We start from the raw sequence: 22,299 nt of genomic DNA on the forward strand, positions 1-22,299 counted from the left end.
TGGTGTCTTCCGTACGTCTTCCAGACGGCTAGGAATGCGTTCCATTACATGGTCTCGAAGCTGTCTTGGCTGTCTCCTAAGCTGTCTACGTAGACTGCCTCCGATGCTGGCCGGGATCGGAACACACCCAGAGTGGAGACAACCGCGGCGTCTGCTACGGCGTTGGCCCCTCGAAACGCGGACGCCGTAGTAGACGCCTTTGGCGGACGCCGTAAGGCCGCGTTGCGGCGCTCGTGTGTCTTGAAAGCAAGCAATCTGCAAAGTGGCCAAAGTGCACACCCGTGCGGGCCTCATCTTCAAAGCAATCTGCGATTTTTGCAGAGTGCGCGTAGTGCCGGTAGCTTCGTATGCACTGTGCATTCGGCGTTTCGTTCGTGTAGAAGCGAGACATGCCTAAATACTCTTGCTGCTCCCGCGATTCCTCTCTCCAGAATTTTCATGAGTTTTCGCGCTCATCGAGCGGGATGTGTTCATGCATGTTTCCCTTTGCGCGCGTGACACCTTATTGGTTTATTTAGTCAAAAGACTTTGGTGGGCTACTTGGTTTGAATCCATGATAGAATGTGTAATCCCCACTAATGAAGGACATAGAAAGAAGCAGACACACTGAGACAGCGCTGTCTCTGCGTCTCTGTTTCTTTCTACGTCCTCTTTGAGTCACGCTTAAATATTCTATCATTGTTAATTTAGCAAGTAAGCGAATGTTTACAAGTTTATACGGCCGATAAAACTACTATCTTTACTTCATACAGCTACCTAATAATTTGGTATCGCAATCGGGGCTCCGCCTACCGGGTGGAACTGCGGATTTTTTTATTGGCATCCTCTTTGAAACGGGGCAGAGGCAAAGTCACCTAGCCTGTTTCAGGTAATCAGGTATACTACGCGCATTTTTCATTCTAATGTTTTGTATACATCTCCTTAATCTTTCTTCTCTTCCTTAAAATTTTTATATCTACCTTGTAAAGCGCCCGGTATCTTTAACGGATCCGGTCCTTTCAATCTGTTCCCTGCTTTTTATCCACAAATACTATAAAAGTTACTTGCTTATCTCGTTTAACTTGCTTCATCTTCAAGCGCTTCTAAACAGTGTACGTTATCTGCGGGTCTCGCAGGTTGAAAACTTTCGCATTCCATTAGGATGTGTTGAGCAGACATACGCTTCATCTTGGTGCGAACATTTCTTTCTGTATGTTTTTGTTCTTAGGCAACCAGCTCGAGCCTCAAATAGGAAGGCACTGTCCTCTGTGTTATCCTACAAATTTTCCCATGTAATTTCTGTCTTCCTTACTTGTAAAAGCTCCATGGTGTATTTCGTTTCTATTCTTTCCATCCAATTCACTGTCTTTGTTTCTCTCACTTTATTTTTGACGACTCCTGGTTATCTCTTTACACTTTCAATTACCCTGCACATGGTTGACAAACTTCTTGACATGTCCCTTTACTCCATGTTTACGCTTTTCAGGTACGAATACTTGTGCACTTTAGCCGCCCGTTTGTTTTCATACACATTCCTAAGTCTTTCTTCAAGACTAATTTTGCTCTATGTGCCCAGTTACGCGAAATCACCTAAGATTTATCGAAAGCCAGCAATTAAATTATAACGCCTACCAAGCGGATACAGACGCCGCGGCACGTTAGCCCACGATGCAGCCGGCAATGGTCATGACGTCACGGCGCCGAACGCTCAATATTACCTCGTATGCGTTGATAATAAGGCTGTGCGCAGCTATAGTAAACAACGTGAAGCCGTTTAGACTCGCATTTGTTCTTGAAAACGAATTCTTAATACAACTTCCCAAAGGTGCTGTCGCTTCGAGTGATCAAGACACTTTGAGGTCCATTGCTGGATCCGCAATCACTTATCTTTTTCTTCCTCGTAAACTGGCCTGAATTTTTCTACCTATGACCTCGTTCTCTGTCTGGATTAGGTGAGGATAGTTTTTAAGGATCTGTCATTGTGTACGAAAGGCTTTGCAAGTCGGCGCCTTGCGCCTGGCGACTGGTGTTGCTTGCACCATTGCCCCGGCCAATGGTGCGCGTAAACGTTTTGCTTTACAGCGATACCACGGGGCACGAAAGGCAAACAGTGACCCCCAAGTACACAATCCCCAACATTGGACTCAGATGAGGGATAAGAATATATGAGTTAAAGTAGATAACGGGTCAGAAAGAATTTAGCTCAGGCGATTAGGTCAACGTCTCGTGAGAGTACGCCATAATCATCATATTCTTCCTTGTTTGCTCACTTAGTAACGCCTACAAAATGCAAGCGCGAAGCGTTACGACACACCCATGGGAACCCTGACATGTGCGTGGCTGGTTGGCTGATTTATACTAGAAGTACCTCCTTTGAAACGAAGTAGTGGCTGATGTCACCAAGCACATCATTTTTACTTTCTTCCTACAGTTTTGCAGTCCAACTAGTGTTACATATCTTTACGTCACCGATACTCTGACCGTTTATCACCCACTGCCACTCACTCACTTTACCGCTGTCACCTTTCGCCGACAATTTCGGGTGAAGTAACTATGCCGTTACTTGGGTATCTATGAATGCTACGACATGTTAAAAAAAACATATTGACTAGCTTTTCTGCTCATTGGTTTCTGTGCTGTTCCAGCAGGCCATACACGAATAGCTTCGAAGGCCACATTTTTCTTTATAACGCCGCGTTCTCTGACAACCCGGGGCCCTATAACGTAAAACTATTCCAATAATTTTTATTCCAATCTCCTGACGTCAAATTTGTGTAACAGCCGACGCAAACATCAGGCGGTGACCCTCAGGGTTGTCTGAACAGACCAATCAAACGCTCTCCTCCTTTATAGGAGGTCACTTTTTGCTTTAATAACGAATAACATTGCCTACACTGAGCGGCTTGTCTTATCCGATTCGCTGACAAGAAGCGAGGAGCACGCTCAAGTGGAGAGGAAGTTGATGGGGCAGAGCCAGTGCACTGAAAATCGATAACCGGATGAAGAGGGTGTTGCCGGCGTCTGTGATTGGTCCGCTTTGCCTTCCACAGCATGTGGTGGCTGGTCGAAAATCACGACGGTATGCAGCGGAAGATTAAGAATGCCGCTAAGACGAATCCTCAGCAAAGAAGAGTTCGTAGAACGAGGTCGAAAAGGTGCTGAAAGTGCTCGAAAACGTTAAAAGGCTGCACAAAAAGCTTTGTTGTATTCAAATAAACACATGCTCCCCGGCAGATGCAAGTAGCCAGCGCGTGAGCGATCGGCGGCAGCCATCTTTTATTCCTTTCGGAACGGGGCAGCCTGCGGCTATTCAGAAGAAAAGTCAGCTTTGTTCGGCATATTAATGCATTTTTAACGCGTACACGTCACTTTGACGTGGTAAGTTCTCGCGGTTTTCTGACGCCGCGTGACAGGCAGGTGAAGTGGGCGTAGCCCGAAAACGTTTGACCAATAGCCGCGGACTAATGGCGAAATGGCGTCGAATCTTTAAGAACTATTTTTCTTTTGTTCTTTCGAATCATGCATAATCAGTGTGTTCACGTCATATGAGATGGGGAGGTATCGCAGTTTTCGTGACGTCGCGTCACAGACAGGCAAGTAGGGGTGGCCCAAAAAGGTTTTTTACCAATCGCGGATGGAGTCTTGCATAATTGGAATAGAAAAGTTTGGAATAGCTTTACGTTATAGTGCCCCTGACCAACCTTGGAACAGTAGTGCGCTGATCTTTAAGCTTTGGTAAAGCTCGCTCTTGCGGTTTCTCTTTTTTGCCTGTTAAATATAGCTCCGCCGATGCTCTCCTTTTTATTATAGCTATTCAGTATTTCGGTCCGTTTGATTTTTCCTTCAATGATGGCGCATACCCACAGCGGCGGATTGGCCAAGATACGGATTATATTAGGAGATTGCAGTTACTACTAAAATTTGTATATCGCTAAAAGTGTAAAAGGTGCACGGACGTTTACAATACTCCATAACGCGAAATTTGAGCGCAGCTTTATGTGTGAAAAGGCATGCGTGGCAATATTGTGTGTTATCATTATATAAGCACACGGTTTATGTTAGGAAGAGAACGCTGTGAGCAGCGAACGAAGTGTGGCGCGACTGCCTCAGCTAATCCGGAGATCGCGATGGGCAGCGCCGGGGTTGCGCGTAGGCACGCTTAACACTCGCCGCCGCAGAGAGACCTCCGCTCATGCAGCGCTTTGTTTCCATACATACTGTCGTTGGACGCGCTCGCCAAACGCCTGATCGATGGTGTCATCGGTGAACAGACGACGCGTTGTACTATGGCGCCATCTCGCAGGGATCGTCGCCGCAGAGCCCGTCTCGACCGGCACTACGCTTTTCTTCTCACGCTTTCGTCATACCTTCTTCCTCCGCTTCCCGCCTCATGGTTCCGCTGCACCCTCCTGCTCCGCTTTCCTCCTCGCGCTCTCTTCGCTATCACCGTTCTATCCCGCACTGCGCTCCTCGTTTGCTGTTTCATAGTTCGCTGTGCTAGTTCGCTCGGTTACGCCGAGGGACGCCGACGCTCAATGCAGGAACGGACGCTTAAGAGCCAACCTGTATGCTGCTCCTGTTTGTCTTCGCACTTGACGTCGTTTTCTTGTCCGTTGTCTACCACGGTAGCGTAATACTTCCCGGCTATGTTTCATGCGAATAGCTTTCTTTTCCTCTTTCGCATGATTTCGTGGTTGGTCGATTGTCAGTGGTCGGACTGGGCAAGGAAAACGTTAGTTCTGTCGCTCGTTTTCGCTATTCATTTACATTGAAAGTCATCGTCAATAGTTTCTGCACAATTTTTCTAGCTCTTCGTGAATTTTTGTAAGGTATTCAGTCAGTGCAATTTTTTTCTTTACAGGTACTGGTAAACCAACCAGGCATGTAGTTTTGTTCATCTTGCTATGAAGTGAAAATTACGAGAGCAGTCAAGTTCTCATCTAACCGTGCTCCATGCGGCACGTACCTCGCGGAATGTGGAAAGAAGAAGAACGATTATTGCGATCGTGTGCACGCGTTCTCGCCTCTCGAGGAACACGCAATTCTCGAACGGTATTCAACGCCTTGCAGAAGGTGTCGTCTCCTGAAACACGAGAAAATCAAATGTCGGTCAGCTCAGGCACCGCTAGCAGTAGAGCTGCGTCGCCAGTGACGTCGGCGGCCCGTTCTGGTTTGACGTCTTCTGGAAGCGCGGCGTCTCCGGCGACCCCGTCGTCCACATCGACCTCAAGGAAACTCATGCCTGGCTTCGTCGTCCATGACAACCGCGCTGCCATCCAGGAGAGCATCTACATCGTGCTGGGTCACGGACCGTACCAACGCCGAGTCCTGCTGTGCAGCGTCCTGTCGGTGATCGTGGCGCTCTTTCAGGCGCTGTCGGACCGCCTCACCAGTCGGCCCGTGGACCACTGGTGTCGGCCGCCGAAAAACCTGCGCGAACTGTCTGCCGACGCGTGGAAGAACATGTCCATCCCCGTTGAGGCTGACGGCTCGTTCAGCAAGTGCACCGTGTACGACCCGGTCGTTGCGGTGAGATTACGACCTGCTGTTGATTTGAACAGTTGCTATGATTGACCTGTCGTTAAAATGAGCAAAGTCGCGTAGCAGCTCTGAAGCATATTAACTGCAATTGCATAAGCGCTAAAGTGAAACCCCATATGCGGGCACATATGGCAGCACGTGTCCCAATAAGAATAACTGAAAAATTAATTCACTAAGCTTTCAATTTGTTCTGCAAGTATTTCACTTTTCCATGGATGTCTGTCTGCTCGATCCTGTAAGCCACTCGATGTAGACAAATTGAGCTACCTGCGACACGCCATTGAATAGGGAAAGTTGTTTTTTTTTTCAACTGAGCTCCTTCCATACAATTTATAACAGTATTTTTGGTTCTATTAAACATGCCCAAGCGAAACGGGGAAAAAGAATTCCACGCTCAAAAGCACGAATTATTGTTGCATGAGAGTTTAAAATTGCTCACACTTATTCCAAAATTTGAAGCAGAGGTTCCTACGCGACTCAGTGCTATCATTCGCAGCGCTTAATGTCCCTGCATATGACAGTCGCGTAAACGAGCTTGATAAGTGCTTTGGAAACATTATTAATAGTATGGGACGGGAATGCGTTTCGGTGGGAAGTACATGATGTGTAAAATGTTTAGTGGATCTTGATGAGCACGCGAACTCCAGAAGCTGTTTTGACAGGGCTTTTGACATGTCAATAATGCGTTTGTCAAGTACTACTACTGCGCCACTGCAAAATAAGCTTTAGCTCGAAATCGAATTCCGTCTTGGGCACTTCTCTAATTTTAACCCCTTTTTTGCGCTGTGTACGTGTCCAACCTCGTCAACTACGATGCCTGGAAAACAGTTTCATACATTGGGAAAGAGATTAACATATGCAAAGGTGACGTAGATTGCTTTTCATTTTACATGGTGGGAGTTTGTTGTACGCGATTTATAGTGCCGTGGTCGTGAAAATTGTGTAGCTCCTTACCAATTTTTAGCAGCGTTGTAGCCACAGATAAATGTAAGTTTGTTTTTATTGTTGCGTAGATGTTGTTATATGTTTTGAGGAATTGTGGCATATATTTGTCTTATTTATTATTTCAAGATACTATGGTATCATCGAAGACGCAGCAACAGCAGTTTAGAGAGAAAGAATCGGTGCTGATCTGCAACACTTTGCACAAGTATGGCCAGGTGGTTCGTTCAGAGTACTTCAGGTGTTAAGCAGCACAGTGCGCCAGCAAAGCTGCTGCGAAATTCTTGTGTGAGAAAAGAAAGGAGCGCAAGAAATCTATGCGGGATGTGAGCAACACAATGTCTAAAGAACTTGCACGTCGCGTTAACCAAGCAGTCACCGACCTACTTTGTACCTTGCATATTTATATAAATTCGCATATGTATATCTCATGCATATGTAGGTGTAATAAATAGCTCGGATAATATCTTCAGTAAAGCTTCACGAAAAAACTATGCTGTCACCTGTCTTCTAGGACACTCATGCGGCCAACAGGTCGACGGCGGCTTGTCAAAGTTGGGACTACGACATCGCAAACCGAGCTGACAGCATTGTCAGCCGCTTCGGACTCATCTGCGACCGCCAGTACCTGCTCAACCTGGGCACTGGGATCTTCGTCGTGATTTCCGCCCTAGTGACGCCAGTGCTCGGGTTCGCGTCCCACCGAGTGGGTCGGAGGCCTGTCACCTTGGCCTCCGTGATCGTCCTGCTAACTGGAACTGTTGGCAACAGCGTCTCCGGCACGTCCACCTTCTACGTCTCCACAAGGACCGTGGTCCTGACAACCGCCAACACCGTCTTCATGCTCATTTTCATCCTGCTCTACGAGGTGACCGGCAAGCAGTGGCGGCTTCTGTTCACCATCCTGGTCACGGCCGTGGGGATCACCGTAGTACCTCCGTTCGTCGATGCTCTCAGCCTGCTAAAACCACGCTGGGTGTTGCTACACGGAGTCATCATCGTGCCCACGGCCATCTTGGTGGCCTGGTGCTGCCTACTACGAGAGTCACCCACCTGGCTCCTGGCCACCTGGGACGTGCAGCGTGCTCAGGAGGGCGTCGTTGAGGCAGCCATCCTCAACGGATTGGACACCGCCAAGGCAGCGGCCACCTTTCGGGCAATTCTCGTCCAACTAATAAATATAGATCAGAGTCAGCATTCTTCAACGGACGCCTCTTACGGTCACGTGCAGTCCGTGAAGATGCGTCGCCAGGTGGCGTCGGTTTTCCTAGCCAGGCTGACGCTCAATGCCATCTACTTCCCCCTGGTGGTGAAGGGGCACTCCCCCGGCTACTACTGGTTGGCGGTACAAACGGTACTGCTGGCGGCGTCCTACGTGACCGTCTGCTGGGCCGTAGTAAAGCGTGGACTTCGGGACACGCTGATCGTACTGCTGGTCATCGTGTGCGCCCTCTCCGCCGTCCAGACGATGCTGATGTCCGTCAGCGGTCTCCAGATGGTCATTCCTGTGGTGGACGCTGCTCTGAAAGTCGCGTTGGCGGGCTCCATGAGCGTCACCCTGTGCTACTCGGCCGAAGTGTTCCCCACGAGCATCCGCTGTGCCGGTGTGAGCGCCTCGATGTTCTTCGGTTACGCCGGTTCGCTCCTGGGCATCCTCGCACACGCGTTGAGCGGCCGAAAAATAGGCTCCTTGTTCCACGGCACCGCGGCCATCTTGACCGCCCTGAGCGTCTTCGCGGTGCAGTGGCTTCCGGAGGCCCTCGTCGAGACGCGGAAGGCGAAGCGTGAGGCGGCACCCGCGAGTGCCCAGGAGCGCGAAGAGGCCCTAAAACAGTCACTGGCGCTTCCTTTCGAGGACGAGAAGAGGAGGAGACGGCGCAAGGGACAAATGAAGACGCCGAACAAGTCGCCGGCTTAACGACGGGTACATTTTAAATTCACGTCGGATGATCATGAAGTAGGGAAGCCAATGGACAGACTTGTATTGAAAGCAGAATAAGTGCAATGCCACTAGATATTGCGACCAATGATAGAGTGGGCGCTCTAAATTTAGGATTACAATTACGTGAGAGTGAACGCAGCACTATATTCATGAGCCGTAAGTTGTCTGTGCAGGGTCTTTAATTAGTACGCGCTAGAACTTCGCGCGTGTTACGCTGATGCGCAAATGTATTTGTAGATATGCAATTTTGAGGACTGAAAAACAATTATCGGAACAATGACGGTGTTAACTAGACTGTAGTTGTCCACGGACTACATACATTGCCTATGTACAGATTTCAATTATCACGCAGTGCGGGCTGCTGGCTTGTTTCTTTAGGTCCTACATTTGAAATGATTTGTTTGGTCACACGGTCTTGTGAAATAAGATCTTAGCCCTTGGATGTAGGCAGTATTTGGAAGGTATACCTTGACTCCAAAACGAATTCCTTTTTATAACACCGTGTGAAATGTGAAATTGCATGTTTTTGTCCAGTGGTCTCACACGTACCAAGACTAAAGAGTAATACAGCATTTCTGTCTTTCCACGCATAATACCGGAAAGTTATTTACGAGTGCATTGTACGTTATTGTGGCAAAATAAGGAAAAAATGCCTGCATGAAAGCGACGCCGTTGTTGTGATAGGGTGCATGTGCGGACTGTGAGTTGGCTATAGCTGACGTCTCACAAAACGAAGTGTGCATGGTATTCGTACGGTCTCCTCATTGTCATTTCCACTACTCCTTCTAGACTTTGTAGTCGTCTTTGCAGAGCACCCGCCGTGATTGCTCAGTGGCTATGGTGTTGGGCTTCTGAGCACAAGGTCGCGCGATCGAATCCCAGCCACGGTGGTCACATTTCGATGGGTGCGAAATGCGAAAACACCCGTGTACTGATATTTAGGTGCACGTTAAAAAACCCCAGGTGGTCGAATTTTCCGGCGTCCTCCACTACGGTGTGCCTCATAATCAGAAAGTTGTTTTGACACGTAAAACCGGATAATTTACCTTATTTTTTTCATTGCAGAGTTTCAGCAGTTATCGCGCTTCGCAAATTTCACCCACTACCAAAATATGTAGCTGTCGTCGCCGATTCCGTCTTTGAGTACCTCGCTCTATACTTCAATCTGGTGACTCGCAGGTTTCACGAGCTGTCAAATCCCGAGCCATTATACACGATTCGTTTATGTGTCTGGGTACAAAAAATTATTACAGCGAAGCTGTAGAAGGATAGTTTCCATCAGATCAATGTCCGTGGACCAAAAACGCTGGGCCGATCCCGAAGATAGTGCAATACCGGGTTGACCCGCGGCGGAGGTGAAACAGGTTTCAAGCACTCCGCCAACCTGCAAAAATAAGTTTAATATTCTGGGGCCAAATATAATCCGTATCGGATATTAAGCTGATAAGAACAGATACTACCCTCCGACTAGCGTCGGCCATGTCTACATTCGCACCCTCTTTGTCGGCGTTCCAAGCGCTTGCGTATCTCCTTTCCTTCCGCTCTCCCGTGGTGGCGCTCCCTTCGAAACGTCAGGCGTGTCTGGTTTCCTCCGGCTTCTCGGGGTGGCGGTCCCGTCGCCCACGTGAATTCATATAAAAATCATGGTAAATGAGTCCGTACCTATGCTCGAGATTTTGCGTCACCTCTGTCTCATATGCTAAAGAGCTTTGCCGGTCATCCGCCTTTACAGAGTGGAATGGGTCACGATTATTTAAACGAAACAAGAGATACATTGACGAAGGTGTCGCTACATGGTTCGGCTACTCAATATTTCATCAGCTTTGATCGTGATGGCTAGGTTTCGGAGAAGAGTAGGGCTGCGAGAATTTTCTGTCCCTTCTCATAACACATTTTCCAGACTGTAGGAACCTATTGTGTCGCTGTAAAAGCGAACTGTGAGACAGGAGGTCTTACAAGTTATCTGCAAGCTACGCTGTGTCGCATCATCTAAGTATATTTATTTACACATGGCATGTCTTACAACTTTGCCGATTAGCTGCTTCCTGTAGGGCAGGTAAGACACAGACAATTTGTTTATTGTCTTGTGGATGATTCCTTACTTACCAAAAAAGACAAGAAGGCTTCAAGAACACCACTTCTACTTCTCCATTGGATATTTTATTTATGAATACTGCGATCTTGTACACAAGATCATAGCAGGTGGGAAACATTGTGTGAGATACAGAATTACAGACACAAAGAAAACAAAATTACACATAGAGATTCAACAAGAGAATACAGCGACAAGGTCAATTAACAGCAATCAATTCAAATGCTCCTGAAATGAATGTAATGATGTCTGTCTGACAACATCATCCGTGAGGTTATTCCAATCAGTGATGGTCCTTGGAAAAAAGGAATATTTAAAACAATTAACTCGCGGATTTAATGGTGTTATACAAAGAGAATGGCGATTTCCAGTTTCGTACCCCGAGGAATAGGTAAGGATATTGGAGGTGTCAACTTTGAGATTATTATTAATTAATTGATAGAAAAACTTTAAGCGACATATGCGATTTCTGTTAAGAATAGAGGGTAAACCGCTTTTCTTGAGGAGGTCACTGACTGATGCTCGCCCGTAAGTGTTATATATAAACCTCACTGCTTTCTTTTGGATTCTTTCAAGTTTATTTATGTTTACCTTTGTAAAAGGGTCCCAGATAATTACTGCATATTCTAAGATTGGTCTAATAATAGTGTGTAGGCAAGGAGGCGTTTACAAGGGGTTGCTAGCTTGAGCGAGCGTCGTAAGAAAAAAAGCTTTCGGAGAGCGTTTGCTGAAACATAGTCGACATGCCTGGTCCAAGAAAGGTTATCAGAGATCCATAGACCTAGATACTTATATTCTGTGACTTCGTGAAGAAAATTATTATTAGCAGTGTAGTAATATAGAAGAGGGAGCTTTTTAAGTGTTATTCTCATAAATACGGTTTTTTCAAAGTTAATTGACATTTACCACTTCTCACACCAAGAAACTATTTTTGCAAAATCATTATTCAGCCTAATTTGATCATCAGTCGAACTTATTTTCTCATACAGCACGCAGTCGTCGGCATATAACTTAACACGTACTGACAGGTTTTTAACAATATTGTTACGTAGGAAGACACCGACGGAAAGCTATTTACAAGTATATTTACAAGGCAATAGGCCGCAGTTGACCAAGAGGCCCGCGCTAGCTTCCGATCGTCGTCTTCGTCTTCTTCCTGCGCGGCTCTTCGTCAGTGGGAATACGACCCCGTAGCATTACCCCCGGCGGCAAAAGCGCCGTCCCGGAGCGACTAAAGGCTGGACTCTGAAGCAGTGTAGTAGCTCTTGAGCCTACTGACGTGCACGACATCACTGGACGCCAGAGTAGATGACGAGGTTGACCTCACAGGAGCAATTTCATAAGTCACAGGCGTCACCTGGCGAAGCACGCGGTAGGGCCCTGTGTATCGCGAAAGGAGCTTTTCGGAAAGTCCAACGTGACGACAGGGCGACCACAGGAGCACGAGTGCACCAGGCGAAAACTGTACGTCACGGTGGCGGGCGTTGTACTGACGCTGCTGCGTGGTTTGCGAGGCCGTCAGTCGAGCACGGGCAAGCTGGCGTGCATGATCGGCGAGGGCGATGGCGTCGCGCGCATACTCGGTTGTTGAGGTCGCAGCAGGAGGAAGTACCGTGTCAAGGGGCAAGGTCGGTTCGCGACCGTAGAGTAGATAAAATGGAGAAAATCCGGCGGTGTCGTGCCGGGAAGAATTCTAAGCAAAGGTGATGTAAGGAAGGGCAACGTCCCAGTCGTGGTGGTCCTTCGAAACGTACTTGGACAGCATGTCGGTAAGGGTACGATTTAAGCGCTCTGTCAGGCCATTCGTTTGAGGATGGTATGAGGTAGTCAGCTTGTGGTGAATAGAGCAGGAACGCACAATGTCGGCGATAACTTTCGAGAGGAAGTTACGACCGCGGTCAGTAAGCAGCTGTCGCGGGGCGCCATGCACTAAGATAATGTCACGCAAGAGAAAGTCCGCGACGTCAGTGGCGCAACTGGTAGGTAGAGCCCGCATGATAGCGTATCGGGTGGCGTAATCAGTTGCGACGGCTACCCATTTGTTCTCAGAGGATGACGTGGGAAAGGGACCGAGGAGGTCTAGTCCAACACGAAAAAACGGTTCCACAGGGACGGCGATCGGCTGGAGATGACCGGAAGGTAGCACCTGAGGCGTTTTCCGACGCTGGCAGGGATCACAGGCAGCAACATAGCGTCGGACGGAGCGAGCAAGACCAGGCCAATAGAAGCGGCGGCGGACGCGGTCGTATGTGCGGGTTACGCCAAGATGTCCTGCAGTGGGTGCGTCATGCATCTGAAAGAGCACAGTCTGTCGTAGATGTTCTGGCACGACAAGAAGAAGATCAGGGCCGTCAGGGACGAAGCTCCGTCGGTACAGAATGCCGCCCTGGAGGACATATCGGCGAACGGATGCGTCGGTAGGTGCAGAGCGCAGACGCTCGATGAGTACTCGCAGCGATAGGTCTCGGTACTGCTCATCGGCGATGTTAGCGAAGGCAGACACAGAGAAAATGCCGTCGGCGGTACTACTGTCGGCGTCGTCAGGCTCGTCTACCGGGTAGCGAGACAGGCAGTCAGCGTCCTTGTGTAGTCGGCCAGATTTGTAGGTGACAGAGAACGAATATTATTGGAGGCGTAAGGCCCAGCGACCAAGTCTTCCTGAAGGCTCTTTCAATGAGCATAACCAACACAGCGCGTGATGATCTGTGATAACGGAAAAGGGTCGGCCATATAAGTATGGGCGGAACTTCGCAACCGCCCAAACTAGGGCCAGACACTCACGCTCAGTGATGGAATAGTTGCGCTCCGCGGGCGAGAGGAGCCTGCTGGCGTAAGCGATAACACGGTCGCGGCCACGCTGGCGTTGTGCCAGTACTGCGCCAATTCCGTGACCGCTGGCATCAGTACGGACTTCGGTAGGCGCAGAAGGATCGAAGTGGGCCAGAACGGGGGGCGTTGTGAGAAGATCGATGAGAAGCGAGAATGCAGAGGCCTCGTTATCGCCCCACTGGAAAGGGGCGTCTTTTTTCAAAAGCTCGGTTAGTGGTCGTGCTATGGCCGCGAAATTTTTCACGAAGCGGCGGAAGTACGAGCAAAGGCCGATGAAGCTGCGCACATCCTTGACACACTTCGGAACAGGGAAGTGCGTAACAGCATGGATCTTGCCTGGGTCCGGTTGCACTCCGTTCGCGTCAACGAGATGTCCAAGGACGGTAATCTGGCGACGGCCGAATTGGCACTTCGATGCGTTGAGTTGCAGACCGGCTCGCCGAAAAACGTCCAGGACTGCTGAGAGGCGCTCGAGGTGCGTAGCGAATGTTGGGGAGAATACTATAACGTCGTCTAAGTAGCACAGGCACGTGGGCCATTTGAAACCGTGAAGAAGGGAGTCCATCATGCGTTCAAAAGTGGCAGGAGCGTTACATAGGCCGAACGGCATCACCTTGAATTGATAAAGACCGTCGGGTGTTACAAAGGCAGTCTTCTCGCGGTCGAGATCGTCCACGGCAATCTGCCAATAGCCGGAGCGAAGGTCAATAGAGGAGAAATAGCGAGCACCGTGGAGGCAGTCAAGGGCGTCATCAATCCGAGGTAGGGGATACACGTCCTTTTTGGTAACCCTGTTAAGGTGCCGATAATCCACGCAAAAGCGCCATGAGCCATCCTTCTTTTTTACCAGCACAACCGGTGACGCCCATGGACTACATGACGGTTCAATAATGTTCTTGGCAAGCATTTTGCGAACTTCGGTGTGAATCACTTGACGCTCAGCCGGTGATACTCGATACGGGCGGCGATGAATAGGAGGGGCATCTCCGGTATTAATACGATGTTTAACAGCTGTTGTTTGGGCCAAAGGACGATCGTTAAAGTCAAACATTTCTTGGTAGGAAATGAGAACGCGGTAGAGCGCACGAGCGTGCTCGGACGGCATGTCGGGTGCAATCATTTTCTGTAAGTTGGCGATGGTACAAGTCGCCGACTGCGATAGTAGAGGAGGATCGGTTGAGCTGTCGTCTATTGAAATCGATGCTACAGAGTGATCCTCGAAGGAGCAAAGTTGGGCCAGAGACATCCCGCGTGGCAGCACTTGTGTCGTCAAGGCAAAATTGACCACTGGCAGGCAGACGCAATTCGCCGTAATAGATAAAATAGTATGAGGTAGTGTGATCCCGTGTGTAAGGAGGACGGCTTGCATAGGAGCCGCGATGTAGTGACCGTCGGGCACTGGCGGGGATGACACGAAATCAACGTAAGTCAGTGCCGAAGGTGGCAAGCGAACGAAGTCGACGGAACTGAGGCGAGGAAGGTGTTCTTCAGCGGGATCCAGAACAGGCAGGTCGAGGCGGAGAGTACTGGCGGAGCAATCGATGAGAGCAGAATGGGCGGAGAGGAAGTCGAGGCCGAGGATGATGTCGTGGGGACAGTGAGCGATGACTGTGAATAGCACGGTAGTGGAGCGATCGGCGAAGGAGACGCGGGCGGCACACATACCAATTACGGGGGCTGTTCCGCCATCGGCGACACGGACAACAGGCGTCGTGGCGGGCGTGATTATTTTCCTCAGCCGGTTACGAAGATCCGCGCTCATTACCGACAAATGCGCCCCAGTGTCTATGAGAGCTGATACAGGAACACCGTCGACTTGCACGTCAAGAAGGTTCAGATGGGTGGGCAACGTCAGGAGAGGATTTGGCGGCGTAGGGAGCAATGCAGCGTCACCTCGAGGCGCTGCATCGTCTAGTTTTCCGGCTGGGAGCGGCGTCCGAAGGGAGTCGGCGAATAGGAACGACGGGGCTGGGGAGAGCGAGATTGTCGTCGTTGGGGCGAAGGCGAACGAGAATAGGGGCGGTTTGGCGCAGGAGAATCGGTGGCGGCATTATCGGAGCGGGCAGCATAGGGACGAGAAAGGCCACCTGGGGGGCGAGAGTGGGCAGTGTATGTAGACTGGTTCAGGGAACTCCAGCGACTGCGGCAGTGCCGAGAAATGTGCCCAATTCGATGGCAGTGAAAACAAATTGGCTTGTCGTCTGCAGTGCGCCATTCAGAGGGGTGGCGGAAACGTGGAGGGTAAGAAGTTGCGGGACGGGGTGGAATCGAAGATGCCGGGTGGGGATCAGGGCGATGGGCCGAGCAGATGGTGTGAATACCCATGTTGGCGAACTCCTGGCGGACAACTGCCTGGATCAGGGAAACAGTGACTGCAGGTGCATTGGAGGGGCTGGAGTCGAACGCAGCCGGATAGGCGGCCTCGATCTCACGCCGGACAATCCTGGTAACATCGCTAGTGTTGTTGGGACGAGGAGCGTCTGCACAGGAAGATGTCGCTGGGGTGTTGGGCAGACGGGCAAACTGTTGGTCGATACGTCGGCTTTTAGCGAATTCCAGGCGGCGGCACTCTTTTATAACTGCATCCACCGTCGCGACGTTGTTAAACACGAGCAAGTTGAAGGCGTCATCGGCAATGCCTTTGAGGATGTGGGAGACCTTGTCGGACTCAGTCATGTGTACGTCAACTTTGCGGCATAGAGCCAAGACGTCCTGAATGTACGTGACGTAGGGCTCCGTTGACGTCTGCACACGACCGGAAAGCGCCTTCTGCGCGGCAAGTTAGTGACCGTAGGGGTTGCCGAACAAGTCTCGAAGCTTTTGCTTAAGCGAATCCCAACTGGTCAGCTCATCTTCGTGCGTCCGATACCAAACTCGAGGTGTGTCACCGAGGTAAAAGACGACGTTGGCGAGCATGATAGTTGGGTCCCACCGGTTATTGCGGCTGACGTGTTCGTAAAGGCTGATCCAGTCCTCGACGTCTTCCCCATCTTTTGCCGAGAATACGCCAGGATCACGGGGAGCGGAGAGGGTGATGTAGGTCGTCGAAGTGGCAGCAGGTGTCGGAGCCGGTGGAGTCGGGTTGGCGTCGCCGGGAGCCATGAAGGTAGGCTCGACGGACCGTCCACTGCGAAGCTCCGTGACGAGGTACAGGGAACGTCCACCTCCACCAAATATGTTACGTAGGAAGACACCGGCGAAAAGCTATTTACAAGTATATTTACAAGGCAATACGCCGCAGTTGACCAAGAGGCAACAGCCCGCGCTAGCTTCCGATCGTCGTCTTCGTCTTCTTCCTGCGCGGCTCTTCGTCAGTGGGAATACGACCCCGTAGCAATATCATTAATAAATATTAAAAACAGTAGGGGGCCGAGGACGGATCTTTGGGGAACACCAGAATCGACAGGAACGTAATTGGAGCAAGTTTTATGCAGTTCGACAAACTGACGGCGATCAGATAGGTACGATTGTATCCATGTTAATATCTGTTTATTATTTATAATAAAACTGAGTTTATGAAGCAGTTTCTTGTGCGAAACCTTATCGAAAGCTTTTCGAAAGTCCATAAAGATAACATCAGTTTGTTTTCCTTCGTTGATTGCTGTCGCAAAATCATGGATTGTTTCGACCAGTTGAGTGCATGTGGAATACCCTCGTCTGAACCCGTGTTGAACATCTGCCTGTACATTATGCTCGTCGAGGAAATTAGTTAGATGCTTATGAATGATGTGTTCCAATAATTTGCACGTTGTCGAAGTTAATGAAATAGGGCGATAATTTTCAATACACGTCTTCTCTCCACTTTTATGCAAAGGCTTAATTCTAGCAGTTTTCCAATCACACGGTAGAACACCTTCTTTCAATGATCGAGTGAATAGGACGCACAAATACTTTGAACACCACTCTGCATACTGTTTAAGGAAGGCATTCGGAATATCATCTGGTCCAGGTGATTTCTTAATATCCAGTTTTAATAATAGATTAAAAACACCCTCTTCAGAAATTATAATATCAGGCATGGAAGGAAGGGACATGCTAAAGGGTGGGAGACGCCCGTCATCTTTCGTGAAAACTTTCTTAAAGGTGTTATTAAATGCTGATGATACCTGGACATTGTCACTTACATGTTGTCCATTTATAATAAATGCATCGGTAGAACGAGAAACTGGTGCAATTGACCGCCAAAACTTTTCAGGTGCAGTTTTTATAAAATCCGGAAGTTTTTTATTGTAGTATTTTTCTTTATCTTTCAGAATGCATTGTTTTAATTTCTCTGAAACTTCATGAATTTTTGCCTCTAAAAAGGCTGAGCTTGATTTTTTTATTCTTTTCTTTAATCGCTTTAGCTTGCGCTGCAATTGCAAAGTTTCTCGCGTAATCCAAGGATTGTGATTGTCTGACTTCTTGCATATCACTGGTACAAAACGCTGAATGCAGTCACGAACAATGTTTTTGAAAACAAGCTACAGGTCATCCACGCTACAAGTGCTGTGCGAAAAACTATAATAATGAAGATCTAACATATCGATAATCGATTCATTGTCAGCACAGGCAAAATTCGGAAAGTGTCGAATATCACCCCTTCGGTCCAATAATATGTCTTCTATTACCAAGATTACTGCTTCATGATCAGAAATACCGGCCACTACATTACATGAAAGGTTTTCTTTGATATTGCCTCGTACCAAGAATAAATCCAATATTGATGAAGAATCTATTTGGATTCTAGTAGGGTTCTTCACAATTTATAAGAGATCGAAATGAAACATGATATCAAGCAGAGCATCTCCTACAGCGTGCGGAGATTCAACATAAAAAGTAGCCCAGTTTATGTTTGGTAAGTTAAAATCTCCAGCTAAAATTAACTTATCGTCTGGTTTCGTGTAGCAATAAAGATATTTCTTAACTTCATCTAAGACAGCGACAGAGGAACCGGGAGGCCTATAAATAGCACCAAGGATATATCGGAAATTGTTAGCATATACTTTACAAAAGACAGCTTCAACTGTGGCAACATCAGGCAGTTTTAAAACCTGAAATGTGCTTTTGAACAGTATAGCCACTCCGCCACCTCTTCTGTCGCGGTCTTTCCGAAAGACTTTATAGTTTCTTGGCACAAACTCAGAATCAAATATTTCTTCATCTAACCATGTTTCTGTTAGCACAGCTATGTCCGGATTATGCGTTAACAGCATACCTTCCAGATGGGAGACCTTGTTCACAACGCTACGACAATTAATACTAATTATTGTTAATGTCCTCTTGTTTTTCTTTTGTGGTCATTTCTTTCTTTCAGAAATTTTGTAGCGAGCATTGTTCGCCGAGTCCCAAGCAAACATCATACCATCTACACACAACTTGTTAAAAAAAAAGCTTCACCTTAGCTCCGTTCGATCTCTCTCCGTTGAGCTTTGCCATAACTTCTTTCTAATATTTCGAACGGCGAAAGAAAACTCTTCCGTGATCGAAAATTCTGTTCCCTTGAGCTTATAGCAAGCTTTTAGGACGGAACCCTTTTCGCGGTACTCTAAAAATTTAATGATTACTGGGCGACCATTTTTGTTCTTTTTTCCCAAGCCTGTGGCATCTCTCTATGCCTTTAACAGTAACATCCAGTTTTTCTTTGAACACCGTCTCGTTCACCTTCGTGATAAGTGATTCAGCAGTTTCGTCGCTCTCTTCTTTTATTCTGAAAATAATCAAGTTATTCCTCCGGCTCCTGTTTTCTAGTTCATCAACCTTGTCTTGCAGGTATGTCACTTTATCTTCCAACTCAGTCGTTGTTGATTTTAACTCGCAAATTCGCTCTTTTAGTTCATTCAAGGACGCCATCTGAACCTCTAACAACTTCATCTTTTCGTTCAGCCCTGCGATATCTGCTTCAATCTTTCCTTGATTTGTCAAAATGTTGTTGATGGAAGCTGTCATATCACTCTGGCCCGAAAGAATCATCTCCAACATTTCCTTATCAGTAGGACCTGGATTTTACTCAATGTCGCCACAGCTCAAAAGGCTCTTCCTAAATGAACACACATCCGAAAGTAAATTTCTTATACTAAGTGGGCAAGGCAGCAGCAGTAGGAAACGGTCATCACTGCGATAACATTTGGCATGTAAGTATGCACTAACCTGCACGACAAAGCAGAATGGGTTGACCATTGTGTCCGATGTGCTGCTGCCGAGCCCACTGATTCCGAACGCCAGGCTGCTGCTTCTTATATCCGCTGGTGGAAGCCTATGATGCGACGTCACCGATGCCGGCGCAGGCGTAGTAGCCACAATGAGTGGCTGGAAGATGTCGTCTACGGGGCAATCAATGTCTCGTCCAGATACGTCGATGACCAGGCGCTGCATGGCAATTCCTTCTTCTGCGCAAGTACACGGTGCTTGCATTTGTAGCAAGGAAGCTAGAACCTGCACGACAAAGCAGAATGGGTTGACCATTGTGTCCGATGTGCTGCTGCCGAGCCCACTAATGACTTACTAATATGACGTTATGACGTTATATTAATATGACATTATGACTTACTAATATGACATCCTTGGCTGCCTCGAGTATTTACCACAGCGACTGGAAGGTTGGCGCTGCTGACATTCAGCACTTACTTACTTTCAATATAATTTAATCGCGAAATTCAGACCTTGTTTACCAACATTCATTTAGGATTTTAATTTACGATTTATTGCTTCATTTTCATCGATTCCTGCTTAACATCTCGTTTCTAACCAACCTATTGTCAACACCTTCTTATTCCACATTTTTATATCTCTTTTCGAGCTTAGGCAACCTCCTACAAAGGCTATGTGCCACTGTCTTTTAAGGTTCTACTACTACTATTACTACTACGGGTTCAGTTACTACTACTGCACGGGTAGTGTCAATGCGACGGTACCACGACGACCATATGACGACGAATCCATGATGAATATGGCATCACTACTGCGGTATCACGAGAGTCGGAGGAAAAAGCCGGAATGACTATGGGTGAAACCACCACGATGACATCACGATCACGAACGCATTCCTAGTAGGCCAGGCTATTGGACAACTTGGACCTAAAGGTGTAGCGCCCACTGACGCCTCCTCGCGGGGACGCTAAGTTCGGTGCTCTCAGCCGGCGCCTTGGTGCCGGCTGCGAAAGACGAGTGAATAAAGATGGGCGGCACGTGCTCTATGCGCAAGCATGGCACGGGCATTTAGGTAATAGAAACCTGCTACGCTGGTCCTCTTGTTATGGCGCTCCGCTGCGACCCCACGGTTCCCGACAGTGGTAACTCCGGCCCAAAAGATGACCGACCCCAGCAACCTATCACGCTCAGCCAGCCTTGCGCCTGACGCTACCTCGCGCCCACGAGACATCGTCACTGTCCAGCTCCGGCTGCCCACGTTCTGACACAACAACCCGCGGGTCTGGTTCGCCCAAGTCGAAGCCATCTTGGATCTGCACCACATCACCTCGGATACTTCTCGCTTCCGCCACTTACTTTGCAACTTGTCTCCTGAGGTGGCTCAAGAGGTGGCAGACGTCCTCGCTGCACCTTTGGGTGATGCCACGTACCTGCAACATAAGCAGAGTATTTTAGACGGTACCACGGCGTCTAAGAGCGCGAGCCTCCAGCTCCTGCTGAACTCCGAAGAGCTTGGAGATCGCCACCCCTCCCACCTGCTCTATAGTATGCGGCAGTTCCTGGGCGCAAACAACGTCGACTCGGACGGTGCGCTGTTGATTGAGCTCTTCCTGCAGCGCTTGCCGCAGTCTACCCGCCTTGTCTTGGCCGCTGCAGGGGACTTGACCCTCGACCGATTCGCTCAGCTCGCTGATCTAGTCCACGACGCGACGTCTCCTTCTGTCGCCACCCTCCCTTCAGCACCAGAGTCCTCAGCCGTGTCCCGCTTAGAGTCCCGGATCGACCAGCTCGCCGTTTCCATCAACGCCCTACGGACGTCCTCTCATGATCAGCGGGACTCCTCCTCACGTCCTAGCCGACGTTCGTCTACCCCTAGTGGTCCCCGCTCGCGCAGTCCTCGAAGCTCGCCTATTTGTTGGTATCATCGCACTTCCCAGAATAGTGCCCGCCAGTGCAAGTCCCTATACAACTGGTCGGGAAACGCGCCGCGAGATCACTGACGGCAGCATGTGACACTGGCTTACAACCCTGCCGTCTTTCTTTAATCATGGATCGCTGTTCCAGCCTGTGCTTCCTCATATGTACGCGTGCCAAGGTGAGCGTACTGCCGTCCTCAAAGGGTGACCGCTCTTCTAATTCGCCTGGACTTACGCTCTCTGCGGCGAACTCTACGTTTATCACCACGTATAATGTGCGGTCCCTCACTCCCGGCCTTGGCTTGCGGTGCGCGTTCCGTCGGGTCTTCATCGTAGCCGACATCAATCAGCCAATCCTCGGCTCCGACTTCCTGGCCCATTTCGACCTAGACGTCAAGATGCGCCACCTCCGCCTGATTGAGAGCAAGACGCGCCTCTCTATCCCTGGCGTTCTGTCGGCTGTCGCTCCAACTAGCATCAGCACGCTGATCACACCATGCCCGTACGCTATAGGATTCTAGAAGAGTTTGCGGAGGTCGCGAGGCACTGCAGTTTAAATCAGCCGCCCAGGCACAGCGTAACCACCACATTGTCCCGCGTGGTCCACCCATCGCAGCTCGTCCACGCCGCCGCTTCGGTGAGCTTCTAGCGATTACTGAACGGGAATTCAATCATATGCTCCAGCTGGGTATTATTCGTCCTTCATCCAGCACTTGGGCCTCCCCACTCTATCTGGTGCCCAAGAAAGAATCTGACTGGCGTCCGTGCGGCGACTACAGGGCGCTCAACGCTCACAAGGTCCACGATAGCTGTCCCGTTCCACATATTCAAGATTTCACAGGAAGGATGCAAGATATTTAGCAAAATGGACCTTGTGACATTAAATCTCCGCTGAGCGTGCCAATATTCCGAAATCCGTCATTACTACA

General features: G+C 48.9%; 2 protein-coding genes and 1 pseudogene across 2 annotated transcripts; 2 read left to right on the forward strand and 1 right to left on the reverse strand.

The window, feature by feature from the left end:
• The first annotated feature begins 4,977 nt into the window (after positions 1 to 4,977).
• Positions 4,978 to 8,991, forward strand: LOC139057017 (organic anion transporter 3-like). The gene is made up of 2 exons (XM_070534824.1): positions 4,978 to 5,508; positions 6,977 to 8,991. Exons 1-2 carry the CDS (start codon positions 5,083 to 5,085, stop codon positions 8,378 to 8,380), a joined length of 1,830 nt encoding a protein of 609 aa, XP_070390925.1. The 5' UTR covers positions 4,978 to 5,082; the 3' UTR covers positions 8,381 to 8,991.
• Positions 8,992 to 9,705: 714 nt separating this feature from the next.
• On the reverse strand, positions 9,706 to 9,885 carry LOC139058314 (U2 spliceosomal RNA; annotated as a pseudogene).
• Positions 9,886 to 12,813: 2,928 nt separating this feature from the next.
• Positions 12,814 to 21,454, forward strand: LOC139057770 (uncharacterized). The gene is made up of 2 exons (XM_070536529.1): positions 12,814 to 12,913; positions 20,751 to 21,454. The coding sequence occupies exons 1-2, from the start codon at positions 12,814 to 12,816 to the stop codon at positions 21,452 to 21,454; spliced, it is 804 nt and encodes a 267-aa protein (XP_070392630.1).
• Positions 21,455 to 22,299: the final 845 nt, after the last annotated feature.

Source organism: Dermacentor albipictus, chromosome 3 (genome assembly GCF_038994185.2).
Source record: "Dermacentor albipictus isolate Rhodes 1998 colony chromosome 3, USDA_Dalb.pri_finalv2, whole genome shotgun sequence".
NCBI classification, from domain to species: Eukaryota; Metazoa; Arthropoda; class Arachnida; order Ixodida; family Ixodidae; genus Dermacentor; species Dermacentor albipictus.